At 35.8% G+C, this 14,071-nt stretch overlaps 1 protein-coding gene across 3 annotated transcripts; it reads left to right on the top strand.

Moving 5' to 3' along the window:
* The first annotated feature begins 575 nt into the window (after positions 1–575).
* Positions 576–12,724, top strand: sertad4 (SERTA domain containing 4). 3 transcript variants are annotated; one of them, XM_042737255.1, is made up of 4 exons: positions 576–1,253; positions 8,578–8,746; positions 8,951–9,078; positions 10,786–12,724. In XM_042737255.1, exons 2-4 carry the CDS (start codon positions 8,593–8,595, stop codon positions 11,494–11,496), a joined length of 993 nt encoding a protein of 330 aa, XP_042593189.1. In that variant the 5' UTR covers positions 576–1,253; positions 8,578–8,592; the 3' UTR covers positions 11,497–12,724. The 3 variants fall into 3 exon arrangements, with proteins under 3 accessions (XP_042593189.1, XP_042593191.1, XP_042593190.1); XM_042737257.1 differs by having other exon boundaries at positions 580–1,253; positions 10,789–12,724; XM_042737256.1 differs by lacking the exon at positions 576–1,253 and adding an exon at positions 3,873–4,801.
* The last annotated feature ends 1,347 nt before the right edge of the window (positions 12,725–14,071 follow it).

Below are 14,071 nucleotides of genomic sequence, written 5' to 3'. Positions count from 1 at the left end.
AAAATTCACACAAAGTAAATTACAAAAAGTTATTATTAAATTAAAATCTAAATTTGCTAAACTTTTCAAAATAGTTGTAATGATGGTCATCTGTAATTATTTAATAATAATAATAATAAAAACAAACAAATAAAAAATATTTTAAAATTATTCTAATTATATTAATATTAAAATTAAACTGAAATAGCAAATGGAAGTTTAAAAAAATATGCAATAATAAAAAATTATTTGAAATATTTTAAAATATTAAAATGACCTTTTATTTGATAATTTATTTGATATTTATATTTTTTAAATAAAATATATACAATGACAACAACAACAAAAAAACTAGTTGGTCTATAGGCCTAAAGGGATTATTGTGGTTTGATTAGCAGATAATTTTTCTGAAAATGTCCTTAAAAACAGACTTATGATCTTTAGCTGTTGAAAAAGTAGCTGGGCAAAATACAATCTAAAAATCAAAACCGAACAAAACTAATCTGTAAAATGAAGAAAAAAAGAGGTCTGTTCTAGAGGTCTTTAAAATAGGTTTACATGTTTGTGCGCGTGAGAGTACAGAAAGTAATGGAGGGACCAAAAAAATCGGCACAATTTGGTGCTCTCTCTCCACCTCTTCTATAGGGAACACCGGAGAAATCCGCTCAGGAGCGCGGCTGGAAAATACAGACCGCCGCTCCTGAAAGGGAAATGTCTAACAGATGATTGGCGCCGTGCCCGCCCGCTCTACTTCTGCTGCGCGCTAAACGCAGCTCCTCTGACCAAAACCAGGCACACACACACACACAAGGCACCAGGGAGGCATTACTGCTGGGACGGGACGCGACTGATCCTGAGCAAAAAGCTGCTTCTGTTTATTCCGAGGAATGGGGCAACGCTGTTGGTGTCCACTAACGTTTACAAGCCCAGTTCAAAGCTAACGCTGCAACGTCGCACCGTCTGCCGGTGAGGTCACTGTGGCACAAAGCAAAGCGACCTGCGCGGACACGCAACGGAGATTCCGTCACATCACAGCGGCTTCGTTCACGCGCTGATTGACTGCTTGGTTTTGGATTAGACTTTTCCAGTAGAATCTTATCGATTTATTGCAAGTCAGAAAGGCTCGCGCTGATGGATCGTGGATAAGTAGTTATTGATGAACCGAGCGGGACTACAGCAGCGGAACCCAGAGGAGAAAACGAGAGCGCGTCCATAACAACACAGCTGATTAAATAAAACAACACATATTGACTTAGTCATCATTATAGTTAAAGGTAAGCAAAAGTTAATATATTTTAAACACATTCACACTACTCGGAGTTACGCGCCACCAGCCTCCGGAGGCAGACAAACATGGCACATTGCCAACACAGATGAACTACACTTACGATCTCTCAAGTCTGTTAAGGGCAAACAACTATTTAAGCACCTAAGAATACACACAGTATCCTGTGTTTTCGTTATGAGAAGTTATACTACTGATTAAATATTAAATGTATATTTTGTCCATATGGGGAATGCACTAAAGAGTGTAAATTAGGTCCATGTAGTCACCATTTGTATTTTCTTAACAATTAATCACATTTTTGCCTATTTTGTATTAAAAGGCCCATACAGTTGCAAATTAATTTTAGTATAAAATATTTCATATAATCTCTCTCTCTCTCTCTCTCTCTCTCTCTCTCTCTCTCTCTCTCTCTCTCACACTATATATATATATATATATATATATATATATAGAAATATTACATTTATTTAAAATAGGCCTAATGTAAGTTGTGATAACTGTGACTGACTGAATTAATAATAACTACATATATATCAATAGATCTACATATATTTATATTCCTACAATATATTTCTTCATTTTAAAAATATATTTCTTATTTATTAATTCAGCGACTGCATTTACTTTTTTAAAAATACTTTTACAAATTAAAATTAAATTATATATATAGTCAAATAAAATTACATATTTCTATCATAAATGTGAGCTATCATCCTACCAAGATTCCTTCTTGTTTCTATTACGGTTTGTAAATTTACTATAATTACGCTGAATCTCTAAAGAAGCTAATGACAGTAAGGTCACACACACAATCTTCCTTTCACACATTAAAACACCCAAGCTATGTGTGTGTGTTGTAAGGGCAAGGAGCCAGACTTCTGCTACTGCTTGATTCCCTTACAAGGAGATGAAGTGTACAAGATGAAAGCACAATAACTTTATAGATGGACGCAGAGTGTGTGTTTTTGTCCTGATGAATGCGCAATTACTGTTGCGTGGGAAAATTGTGCATTGGTGTCTGCGTAGTGTAAGTAAGGAGAGATCTATGTGTGTGAGGCTATTGTTGTTGTTGTGTAAGAGAGAGAGACACTATTGTGTGTGGCTGAGATGGTATGTGTGTGTGAGTGGGATTATTTCTTGCTTCATTATCAGCAATGGGTTTACTGCGCTGGCTGTGGCATCTGTTCCTGGTGCCGCAGGGCAGGAGTGTGTGTGTTTGTGGGTATGTGGGTATTCCCCCGAGATCACTGTGCCAGTTTAAGAGTGTCTGGCATACTGCCACGCATTGATCCCTCGATCTACAGCAGGCACAAAGGAAAACCCACGCAATCGTTTACCGCCTGTGGTTCTCATCAGTCCGTTCCAGTCATTTGTGTCTGGGCACGGTGAGGATTTACTTCAATTGACTTCTGAGGAGTCTGTGGGCTGCTCGTCATCATCTAAAACTTCAACCCGGGCAGTTTCAGAAAACTGTGGTTTGGGAGGGACACAGCACATCCTGTGAAGATCATCTTCCTGTCAAACCTTCAATCATATTCAGAAATGACTCATCAAAAGGCTCACCTCATTCAAACACCCACAATATAAACTGTAGATAAACAATGGATACTGTATGTGGTAAAAACTGTACTGTCATCACATTTGGTACAAACACATGATCCACAATCTGAGAGCTACAGTAGTACATTTATATGAGCAGGTTTTTACATAATTGCACAAGTTACACTCTTCATCTCTCTATCCAGGTATACATGACTCAAGGTGTAACTGAAGGATAAAATATACATTTTTTATACTATTATTTGGCAAGGACATATTAAATTGGTCAAAAATGACAATAAAATAATTTATAATCTTACAAAAGATTAGCAAATAAATTCTGTTCTTCTGAACTTTCTACTCATCAAATAATTCTAAAAAGATGCATCATGATTTCCATGAAACTATTAAATACACCTGTTTTCAACATTCAAATAATAAACAATAAAACAGAAAACATTTTCAAATGTAATAGTTTTCACAATATAACTGTTTTTACTGTATTTTTGGATCAAATAAATACATCTTGGTGAGCATAAGAAAATTATTTTAAAAACATTAAAAGTGCATTTACATGACATTTTACATTTTAACAAGATAGCTTGACTGAAATATAACTTTTTAAATGCATGTAAACACACTTCATAATTCCCATTTTTTAGTACTTAAAAAGATTTTTGATTTGGCTTTATTAAACAAAAAAGAATAGATAATTGAAAAAAAATGATAATTATATATATATATATATACACATATATATATATATATATATATATATATATATATATATATATATATATATATATATATATATATATATATATATATATATATACTAAAGTTACTTTAATAATATTAATCAAAATGTTAATAATTTTTAATTAATAATTCCCATTTTTTAGTACTTAAAAAGATTTTTGATTTGGCTTTATTAAACAAAAAAGAATAGATAATTCTAAAGTTACTTTAATAATATTAATCAAAATATATAGAATATATATATCTATATATATATATATATATATATACTAAAGTTACTTTAATAATATTAATCAAAATGTTAATAATTTTTTTTGTTATGAGTTCATAAGACAAAAAATGTAGACACTTTATATAAATAGACTTTTAGTAGACGGTGTTGCTGTCTAAATGCAAATAAATCCCATGCATCACATCATAAATCAGAGCCCACCGTGATGTAAACATCACACTGATTTAAACAATAGCAGGGATGATGTGATTACCTTGCCCCTTTGAGTATACAGAGAGCATGTGCTGCCCTCCCTCTCTCTCAAACACACACACAAAGCTTCAGGCACTGATTCTTAACAGCAGGGATGCATGGGTAGCCAGAACATTCCTTCAGCACTGATGTGGCGTTGTGTCAACACGATCATATTACTGCGCTAACCTCACACACACACACACCGAGGCCGGGATGCAGGGCTGTTGGCTGAAGTCAGTATAATTTTTCTCTTAGTTTATCTGTCTAACACCGTTACACTCTCTGCTTGCAGTACAGACATGGTGCAACTCTTTTTTTTCTCTTTCCCTCCGAGTTGGAAATAACCTAGACAAGCTGAGCAGCCACAGAGCTCTTGGCAAGCGGGAAGGGTGTTCCTACTTCTCTTTTTTCCCCTTTCATTTTTTTCCTAATTTCCCCAGGCTTTGTATATGTGTGCGAGACATGTTTGGATGGATGTTTTACCTCCTCGACTGGGTGTTGCCTACATTTTCTGTCTGAGCGTGTGAGAATAAAAGAGACTACCTAATGACCTAGATTACAGTCTGCAGGATGTGTTCAGATCACCAATGCAACATTTTGATTCTTAAATAAACCTCCTCTGTCTCGCTGATAGATTCAGGTCAAGCTTTAACCCAAACTGTTGAATGGAAGTCCTGCACCCTGAGAAGGACACATATGGTTTAAATGCTTCCAGCACCCAGACAGAAAGCAATTTCTGAGCAGATGGATGATAGCTCCTGGAGAAGTGTGTAAGTGTGTGTCTATAGCCTCATGATTGGCAAAGTCTACTGTGGTCTTTTCACCTTATTGAACATTGGGGCGTTACTTCAGCAGGGTGTGTTTCACACCTTACTGTGTGACTCAAGTGTGGATTCTGCATGTGCGTACATTAAAGAAGTCATTCATGTTGTTCCAAATCTGTATGACCTTTTTTCTTCTATGGACAAATATTCTAATTGTTGTGTGACAAATTACAAAAAAGCACAATAAAAGTAATGCATTCTAAGTCTTCTGAAGCCATACAAGCTTTTTGTGAAGAAATGAAAATTCAAGCAATTATTCCTTAATCTCCCTCTGCTGTAGCTATCGAATCAAATATCAAATGTCACTTTTAGACACATCATGTTAGCTATGAAGTTATAAGTAATCATGAGACAAACCAATTACATCTGATTTCACTGATTTCAAACATGATGCAATTTGTCTAAAGGCACAATATATAACTGAATGCAGACACATATAAGATTTAAGACCAACAAGTGGAAGCCAGGATTTTTTTAGTGAACAACTTGGTTTGTTTGGTTACCAGACAACATGGCATCAGAAGTAAACATATGGCTTCAGAAGACTTGTAGTGCATGGACCACTTATAAGATACTTTTATGCTGCATTTTTGTCATGCCTATTCAATATTCAGAATTGTCACCTTTGTGTTCCACAGGAGAAAAGTCATGGGAATGTGTAAATAAATAAAAAAAATAATAATAATTTGTAATAATTTTTTTTATAATAATTAGTAATAATATTTAAAAAAAATTTAATGTATAATTCACTATCTCCCACTAGAAAGTAATAAATAGCAGTGAGATATTGTTTCACATCCATATTTTGTCATAACTGACATCGTTCTGGGTCAGGCCGTGTGGGCAGACTGTGGCGTTACTGATGACTCTCTAGCTCTGTGCATGTGCCATTGTGCCTCTGCCACACAGACCCGAGAACAAGTTTGTGGTCGACATTCACTGGGGTTTTAGAATGATCTGTCAGCCTGGTGTTCCAAAGAGCAGAGCAGGACATGAGCTGATGCCTAAAGCTATTCTCATAACCTGACTAATTGTGCAGTGTTTTGTTTTCTTTCTGGCTTAATTTCTACTGACAAAGCATTTTGACAATTGTTTAAATTATTTCACAGCATTACATTTCCTAGACTAACCACTCAATAAAACTGTTGTCTTTAATAAGCTTTATATGAGAAATGCATGTTCTTAAAAAGTTAGCTAAACTGACAAAACCTGCCTTTGAGGGCATAAGGAGATGTGGCAAAATAATTTGTAAATTATTTAATAAATCATGAGTAACATTTTATATAATAGCACTTATTCTATTTCAAAAATAGAATACAGAAAAAATTCTGCATATATATATATATTTATATATAAATGTCCTCATTAAGATAGCAAGTAAATGTGTGAGTGAGCTTTAACAGCTTTTATTACCCAGTAAAGAGCATCATGAGCTTTGGATGTTTTGGTTTTAGTGAGTTAAGCCAAAAACTACATGACCTCAATGGAAACCTGTAATTGTGGTTTTCGCATAGGAAAAACCACAACTGCACAACTGAAAGCTTATCCCTTACATGATTCCTTAGTTTGGATCGCTCATTCTTTCATTCTTTCACTCTCTCTGTCTGGTTTTAGCATCAACTGTTTTATAATTTGTAGTTTTAGCATCTACTGAGCTTCACAGTTCTAGTACACATTCCCTTCTGTACCCTGTGATATTTGTGTATGTGTGCGTGTGCGTGTGTGACTGATGAGGTGCAAATCCAACGGATCCAGCACCTTTTTATGTTTTCTTCACATGAAAAGGAAAGTGGAAAAAATGGAGAAAGAGAGAGTGCATAAAAGCACAAAACGAGCAAAGAGACAAAGACAGACAGCTTTTGTGTGTGTGTGTGTGTGTGTGTGTGTGTGTGTGTGTGTGTGTGTGTGTGTGTGTGTGTGTGTGTGTGTGTGTGTGTGTGTGTGTGTGTGTGTGTGTGTGTGTGAGAGAGAGAGAGAGAGAGCTCTGCTTCTGTGTCAGCTCTCTGTCTTCTAAAGCGTAAATTCAAAGCAGAGTTGTGGGCGGAATGAGAAACAGGTAACGACAGTATGAGGGAGAGGAGGAGAGCAGGATCTGCACTGATTAAACACGTCTCGCTCACATGAGCTCAGTGTGATCTAAACCCTGCGGACACAGACTAAAAACAGGACGGGTTATTACAGCTGAATTAAGTTTACTGCAAGAGGAACAATTTTTGTGTCTGTGTGCATGCAAAAAATGTATATGTGATATTTTAACCATTTTATTTTTACTTGTCACTTACCTACACGTTTCATTTTATTTGTTAATTTAGTGCAATTAATTATTTTTAAATGAATTCCAATAACATCAACACAATTAGTCATGTACATTAACCTTTATATAAATTTGATGATAAAGAGTTTTTCACACATTTTTCAAAAACATGTGAGAATTGTGTCTGGTGACTCAGAACAGCCTGGCGTAACGGCAGTTCAATGTGTGCCAACTGAAGCTGCTACATGAGGGTAATAGTGTGTGTGTGCAATTGTCAGTGAAGATTAATGCCCTTTGTAGAGGCAGTCATCCAGAACTTTTCCTCTCTCTACTGTCACTGCGTGTGTGATAGAACTGAGAACAAAATGATTAAAGAGAGATCACACAAACAGATACCTTCCCTTTCAGCTTCTACTGAATGTTGTTCTCTCTCTATCTCGTTATCTGAGTGTTTCATAGTGTGTGTTTTTGGTTATTAGCTGTTTTAAAGAGTCTCAAAGTGTTTTTCAAATGCCTTGTTAGTGTAATCTTCAAAGACAGAGGAAATAACTCTATAAGCTATTGTAGAGTAGCACAGTGTTGGTGAGAGGTTGCTTTCTTTAAAGGGGTTGTAATGAGGATTCAAATTTTCCTTGATCTTTTAAGATAAAAGAGTTCATTGTAATATTAAAGCATACTGTAACTTTTAGAATGCAAAATTTGCTCCCCATGGAGAAAAAAAACATGTATTGATTACTGCAATGCAAGAATCTCAACGTTAGAAACTACTGGCTGTTTATTTTTAAGTCTCTGATCATTTCAATTAGATCTTAACCGTTTGAGTGCATATTTCAGCAGAGATTGTTTTGTAAAGCTGTCACAAATGTAATACAAGCTTTGCAAAGAGGCTGCTATTGAAGGATTGTAATTATTAGTTGTTTGCAAAAACTTGACTAAAATTAAACTTTACTAGAAATATGCCTAATGTTAAAAAATAAATCAGTATCTAAAACATTTTAAGATATGATTTTATGAACACACACACAGTGAATACAGTGGTGCAGAAAATATAATTCCATCAGTGTCAATTGAAAACCTGTGTTTAAAGGGATATTTCATCAAAAAAGTAAATTCTTTCATCATGTATTCATCTATATGTGGTTCCAAACCTGTATGATTTTTTGGAACATATATGTCTGTCATTTGTAACATATACTGTATGTATACTATATGTAATATAAATATGTGGATTTAAAGGAAAATCTCAACTGTTTTAGTGTATACAAAGTGTACAAAATGGGGTACAAAACAACCCTGGACCCCACTGATTTTTACTGTACAGAACAAACATCTTCTGTATTCCATAGAAGACATAACATAGTCATACAGGGTTGGAATAAAATAAAAATTCTATCATCATTTACTCATGTATGACAGAATTTCATTGCACATTTTTAAAAATAATTATGTTTTTGTGTTTGCTGTTTAGGACTGAGGTGAAACTATGGCTTTGGTCCTATCAATGAACCCCTTTTGTGAGCCTGAATCTGAAGCCCCGCCGTCAATCTACCAACCGATCTGGGATTCTGAGCATTGCAGTAAAAACTGTATCTCCATCTCCTCACCGCAAGGGGGTGACACCCAAGGGCTCATTGAAGGTCTGAAACTAATCTCATTTCTGAAAAACAGACTACCATGAACAGATGGTGCTGATGATGTTCCATTCCAAAGTAGATGTTTCAAAATCTGTTATCCAGTTTTGGAGCTAAAACAGGCCAGAAATTCTCTCCATACCAGTCTTTGATCTAGAAAAAATAGCCTATTAATGAAACTCTGTCTGAACCTTCCCATTTTGTCTCCAGAGGCCCATTACAGACGAGCTCCTGATCATGTGATGAATCGGGTGGCCCTGTCACGGATCTCTTATTTCAAGAGGAAGTTTGTGGAGGATGAAGAACCTGCACTGAGCCTCAGGAGTTACTGTCACACTGTAAGTCTGCTAGCTTAACATAATTCTACACATCACTTTATATTATTTATAATACTTTCAGTAATTCATAAAATTGTATGACGTTGTAATTATTTTTGCATAAACTGGCATCACCACTAAAGAACCTGTAAACACCAGGGTTTTTAAAATGTGGACATTTTAAATAATTATTTATAATTACAAGGTGAACACACATTAGTGATATTTCATGGGCAAAATATCCATAGTCATGTAGAAGTCACTTTAAAAAATGTAGACTAATCTGATGAATTTTTGTGAATATGTATACGGCTATGTGGGAGAAAACAAGTAGACAACTCAAAACTCTTATTGCTGAACATCGATGTGCAATTAGGCATCAGGACCCTACAAGTCCAGTAACATAACACTTTTTCCAAGTTTAAACATTCGATTTCGACTATACAATATATTGGCATTGAAGCAGTTAAATTACTTTGAAGAGGGGGTGATATCAACAATCTCCTTTTAAAATGTGAAGCATATTGGATTTATACTTTGAACACTTTATCTCCTAATAGTCTTAATGAAGAATTTGATATTTGCCCTTTCCTCTAATTATGACAATGATTTATACAGTATGGTAGGATTGACTATATGGTATATTATAATATATTTTACTTTTTCTGTCTTGGTGTTGGTTTTTGGTTGTAAAGTGTAAAGTGTAAACACACTTTTCTTTTCCTTTTTTTATTTTGTTGTGTGCAACTTTGAATATTTTGCAGTCAGGTATTTATTGAAATATATTTGACACTTGTAATTTATTGCTGTTCTAACTTTTATGTTATTTGCTTATTGCCCTTTTGTTTATTATTTGTTGATTTCCCTGGTGGAATTTTTTTTGTCTGTCATGTGGACAGTCATGTGATTTAGGTTTGTGTTGTGCATATAAGGGTGGAGTCATGTATGTGTTCAGTGTCTGATGAAGAGTGTCTAAGCTCGAAATGTCACCTGTGGTGAGAACATAAATAAATATTTTTCTATCTCTGGAGCTGTGGTGTGCCTACTTTGATATTTTTGGTTCAGATTCTTGAGTGGTGGAGCACACTGAGCTTTTTGGCTACTGGATGTGCGCACTTGGTCTGATTTTTTATTGTGAATATGTATACAGAAATCTTTCAGCTTCACATGAAATTCATAATTGGATTCATAATAAAGCATTCCTAGTGAAATTACTGGATTTAATTTCGGACTTAAATCTGACTGTACCTCATTTGTGGGTTTTTTTCCCCAAATATTTTCATTGCACATTTTTTTAGCATTTTTTTTTTTACTTGAACATTTTGTTTGACTTTAATTAAACACAAATGTCAGCTGTTAGAAATTCATATTAAAATACAAAAGCTGTAGTCATTTTATTAGTAATTTTTATTTAATTTCTGTTATAATGCGCATTTATGCAGATTTCAGATTTTCATTTTTTGGGGGGGGTTTCAATTCAGTTTTCATTTCTGTTCCTATTTTATTTTAAACTGAAATATTTCTGCACTGCTAGTTTTTATTGTTTTTGTTTCCCTATTCTTTACTCTTTATCACTTTATTACACTACATACCTCTACAAACAAAACAAAGCATTCACCAACATCTTGCACCTTGATTTGTTCCTCACAACACATAATGAATCATACAGGTTGACTTAATAACTGACCTTATGTCATTTATGAATGTTCATTTTGTCTTCTGGGCCAGCAGGTGTCACCAGTCTTGGAGGAGCGCGCACACATTCTCCGTCTTTCTCTCGAGAAGCTGCGTTTCATGGATGACCCCGAGTCCTTCTTACGGCGCTCCGTGCTCATCAACAACCTTCTCCGTCGTCTCAGAAACGAAATCCTCCTCCAGAGTGAATGGTGCTTCCCATCAGGTTCCACAGCAACACCTTGTCCCCTCCAAACCCCTGCCACAAATACCCCTCTTCCCCCTCCTGCCCTGCAGCCTTGCATTACGCCGCCCGGGCCGTACCGCAAACGCCTGCGTCTGCTGAGGCGGGAAGGTCCAGAGTGTGTCCCAGCCTGCTGCTGTTTATACGCAGCCGGCCGTTACCTCCAGCTCCCCCTGTCTGTGTACGAACGGGACGTATACTCCAATTCTCACCCTTCTTCTTCATCATCGACTTCGGTAAGATTTCCACAGCTGCTGGAGGAGGAGGATGAGGAGGAGGACAGTGATGAAGAAGAGGACTCTGTGTGTCCTATGTTGGCTCTGTGTCAAGCTGAAACCAGAGAGCAGAACAGGGCGTGGGATGGTCTGCAGAGCCACAGGGAAGACAAGACCCTGGAGAAAGAGAGAGTAAAGGGGAAGGAGAGGGTTAGAGGAGGGGAGGTTTCACAGCGATGGCTTTCAGACGCTATAGGTTCTGGACACCATGGGGCTCTCGCCAGGGCACACGTGAGGGGAAAATAACAACAGAACACTTGCTGTGGAAACAAAGGAAGAAACTGGTTTCCAGCAGCCTTATAGATCCATTATACGAACCAGAATATCAACGTTTTTTTTAATTTTTAGGTACTTTTTGTACTTCTGGATTACGCAACACCACAAATCAAAAGGGACAGTGAACTCACATATTGCTTGTCTTTTGCGGAAACTACCATACTGTGCCTTAAATGTTCTTGTTTAATCTGTTTGATGTTTTCGTGGATATTTGTGACTGAACCAATCCACAAAGAAGTATGGAAGCTTATTTCCATAAACAATTCTGAGAAGAAAAAGTGAATTGCAAGGTAATTAAAAAACAGAATTGTAAAATAAAAAGTCACAATAATCTTTTTAATTTTTTTATTTCATGGCAGAAAAAAAATTGTGAGGTATAAATTCAGAATTCTAATTTAAAAAAGTCAGAATTGTGAGATATAAACACCGAAATGTGAGAAAGTAGGAATTCGGAGTTTATATCCTGCAGTTCTGACTGTTTTCTAAAAATTACAAGTTTATATCTCACAATTCTGTTTATATCTTGCAATTCTGCAATTTTATTTATTCCGTAGCAGAAATGGCCTTTCATAGTGATAGGCACCATGTGAAAAAAGATTCACAATCATTCAGAATTTGTAAAGAAAAAAATTATAATAATTAAAAAAAAATTCTAAATTTAATTTTGTTACTACCATAGTCACTTGCGAAATGCATGACCTGGGTTGCAGTCCATGACGATCATCACGTTTACATGCAGTGTATTTTAGCCAGAATGCATGAGGCCCTGAAGGTGGCCATAATGTTCAATACAATTCTATTCCATTTAGCACCCTTAATATTTCATATATTTACATATTCAGAAGACAAACGTCCTAATTGATACCAGCTGACAGAGATCACGGATACAGTTACCTCAGTGTCCATATTAATCTGTTGTTTTGAGGTCCACTGATCCAAGTGATTATTTGTACGAAAGAGGGAATCTTCATTCACTATGAAAGTTTTTATTTTCATGCACTTTTTTATATTGTTTGTGTTTCCTCTGCATTTATTTTATTTCTAAAAACACATAATGGGAGAACCTCAGACATGAGCACAACTTATACAGGCAACAATGCTGGTAGGAAATGAAATAAAATCTTAATCATTGTTCGGGTTTGATTGTGTGTGTGTTTTTGTGTAATGTGTTAAGAATAAAGAAATGATCTCAAGCTCACAACGTTCCCTTTATCTCCTTGTGATGTTATTATATCTGGCATGCAGCTTATTTCTTTGGATTCTCTCTCTCTCTCTCTCTCACACACACACACACACACATACTTTTTCTCTCACTCACTCATTCATTCTTATTACTCTTGCTGTCACCTTTTTGCATCCTTCCTGTCTTCTCCATTATCACTATGGAAACAATGTTTACTGGAAAAGCAGTCTGGGATCCCCTTAGGCAAAAAAAAAAAAAAGGTTCATGGCAAACACACACCCCACAGTCAAACATGCACTCAGTGGTTATTATGAACACACGCATACACGTTTTCACACCTTGAGTTGAGATGCTTTTAAATGGACCACACATTTCTTCCGTTAAAGCAGTGGACATGATGAGGTGATGGAATTAATTGAGTCCTCCTCTGGATGTTGTTGTTGTACAGTAGTTGTCATGTGGACCTTTCACCTTTGAAATTTAGCAAGTGTCATTTTAAACGTTAAAATGTATCTTGCTCCATGGTTCACACATATAATGTATCTTCAGGTTGGTCGTCAGGTTTTGACATTACACAGTGTACAGTACATTTGTCAACATCCTTGTTTGCATATTTATCAGATTAATAACACTGCTTGGAGAAGTACAGTGCACGAGGAGCATGCAGAGTGTTTTAATGACTGTCCGTCTATCATTGGAAATGTCGCTACATAAATCCGTCTTGAATCTTCTGAAGTGTAGTCCAAAAATAATGCTGTCTATCTTCACCACTGAAGTTTGTAGTCACTGTTTAACAAAGATCTCGGATGCTAAAACAAAATGCGTAGGATTTACCCTCAGAGGTAGGGGAGGTTTAAGTTTTCCCGGGTCTGTGCGCGCAACAAGTGGGCAGGCATAAATATGCTAATGTTTCATGTCAACTTGAAACAGCTTAAGATTCGTTCTAAAAACGACTCGTTTTCATGACTCGGAGTTGACTCTTTCTTTTGAAATATAACTTTATACACGGTGCACTTTTAGATTTAAAACTTTGCAGGATGTTTTCATTCACTTAGAGCTGTGTTACACTGCATGAAAGGTAATTTTTTTTTTTTTAAATCCATAATAGGGGCACTTTAATAAGGTCAGGACAGTTTATGATTGGTTGACTTGTTCTAAACCCAGTGCAGTATACATGGCCTAAGCTACAGTATCTTATTTTAGAGTGTAAAGGAATTAAATGTGATTTAAATTTTTCCTTTCTCTTTGGAGTGTTACAAGCTCTTGGTGCATAAAGAAGATCTGTAAAGTTGCAAAGACTAAAGTCTTAAATCCAAAGAGATATCCTTTATAAAAGTTAAGACTTGTCCAGGCCCTCCTAAA

The sequence above is a fragment of the Cyprinus carpio genome, chromosome B13 (assembly GCF_018340385.1).
Source record: "Cyprinus carpio isolate SPL01 chromosome B13, ASM1834038v1, whole genome shotgun sequence".
NCBI classification, from domain to species: domain Eukaryota; kingdom Metazoa; phylum Chordata; class Actinopteri; order Cypriniformes; family Cyprinidae; genus Cyprinus; species Cyprinus carpio.
This window is presented reverse-complemented; position numbering and strand designations above follow the sequence as displayed.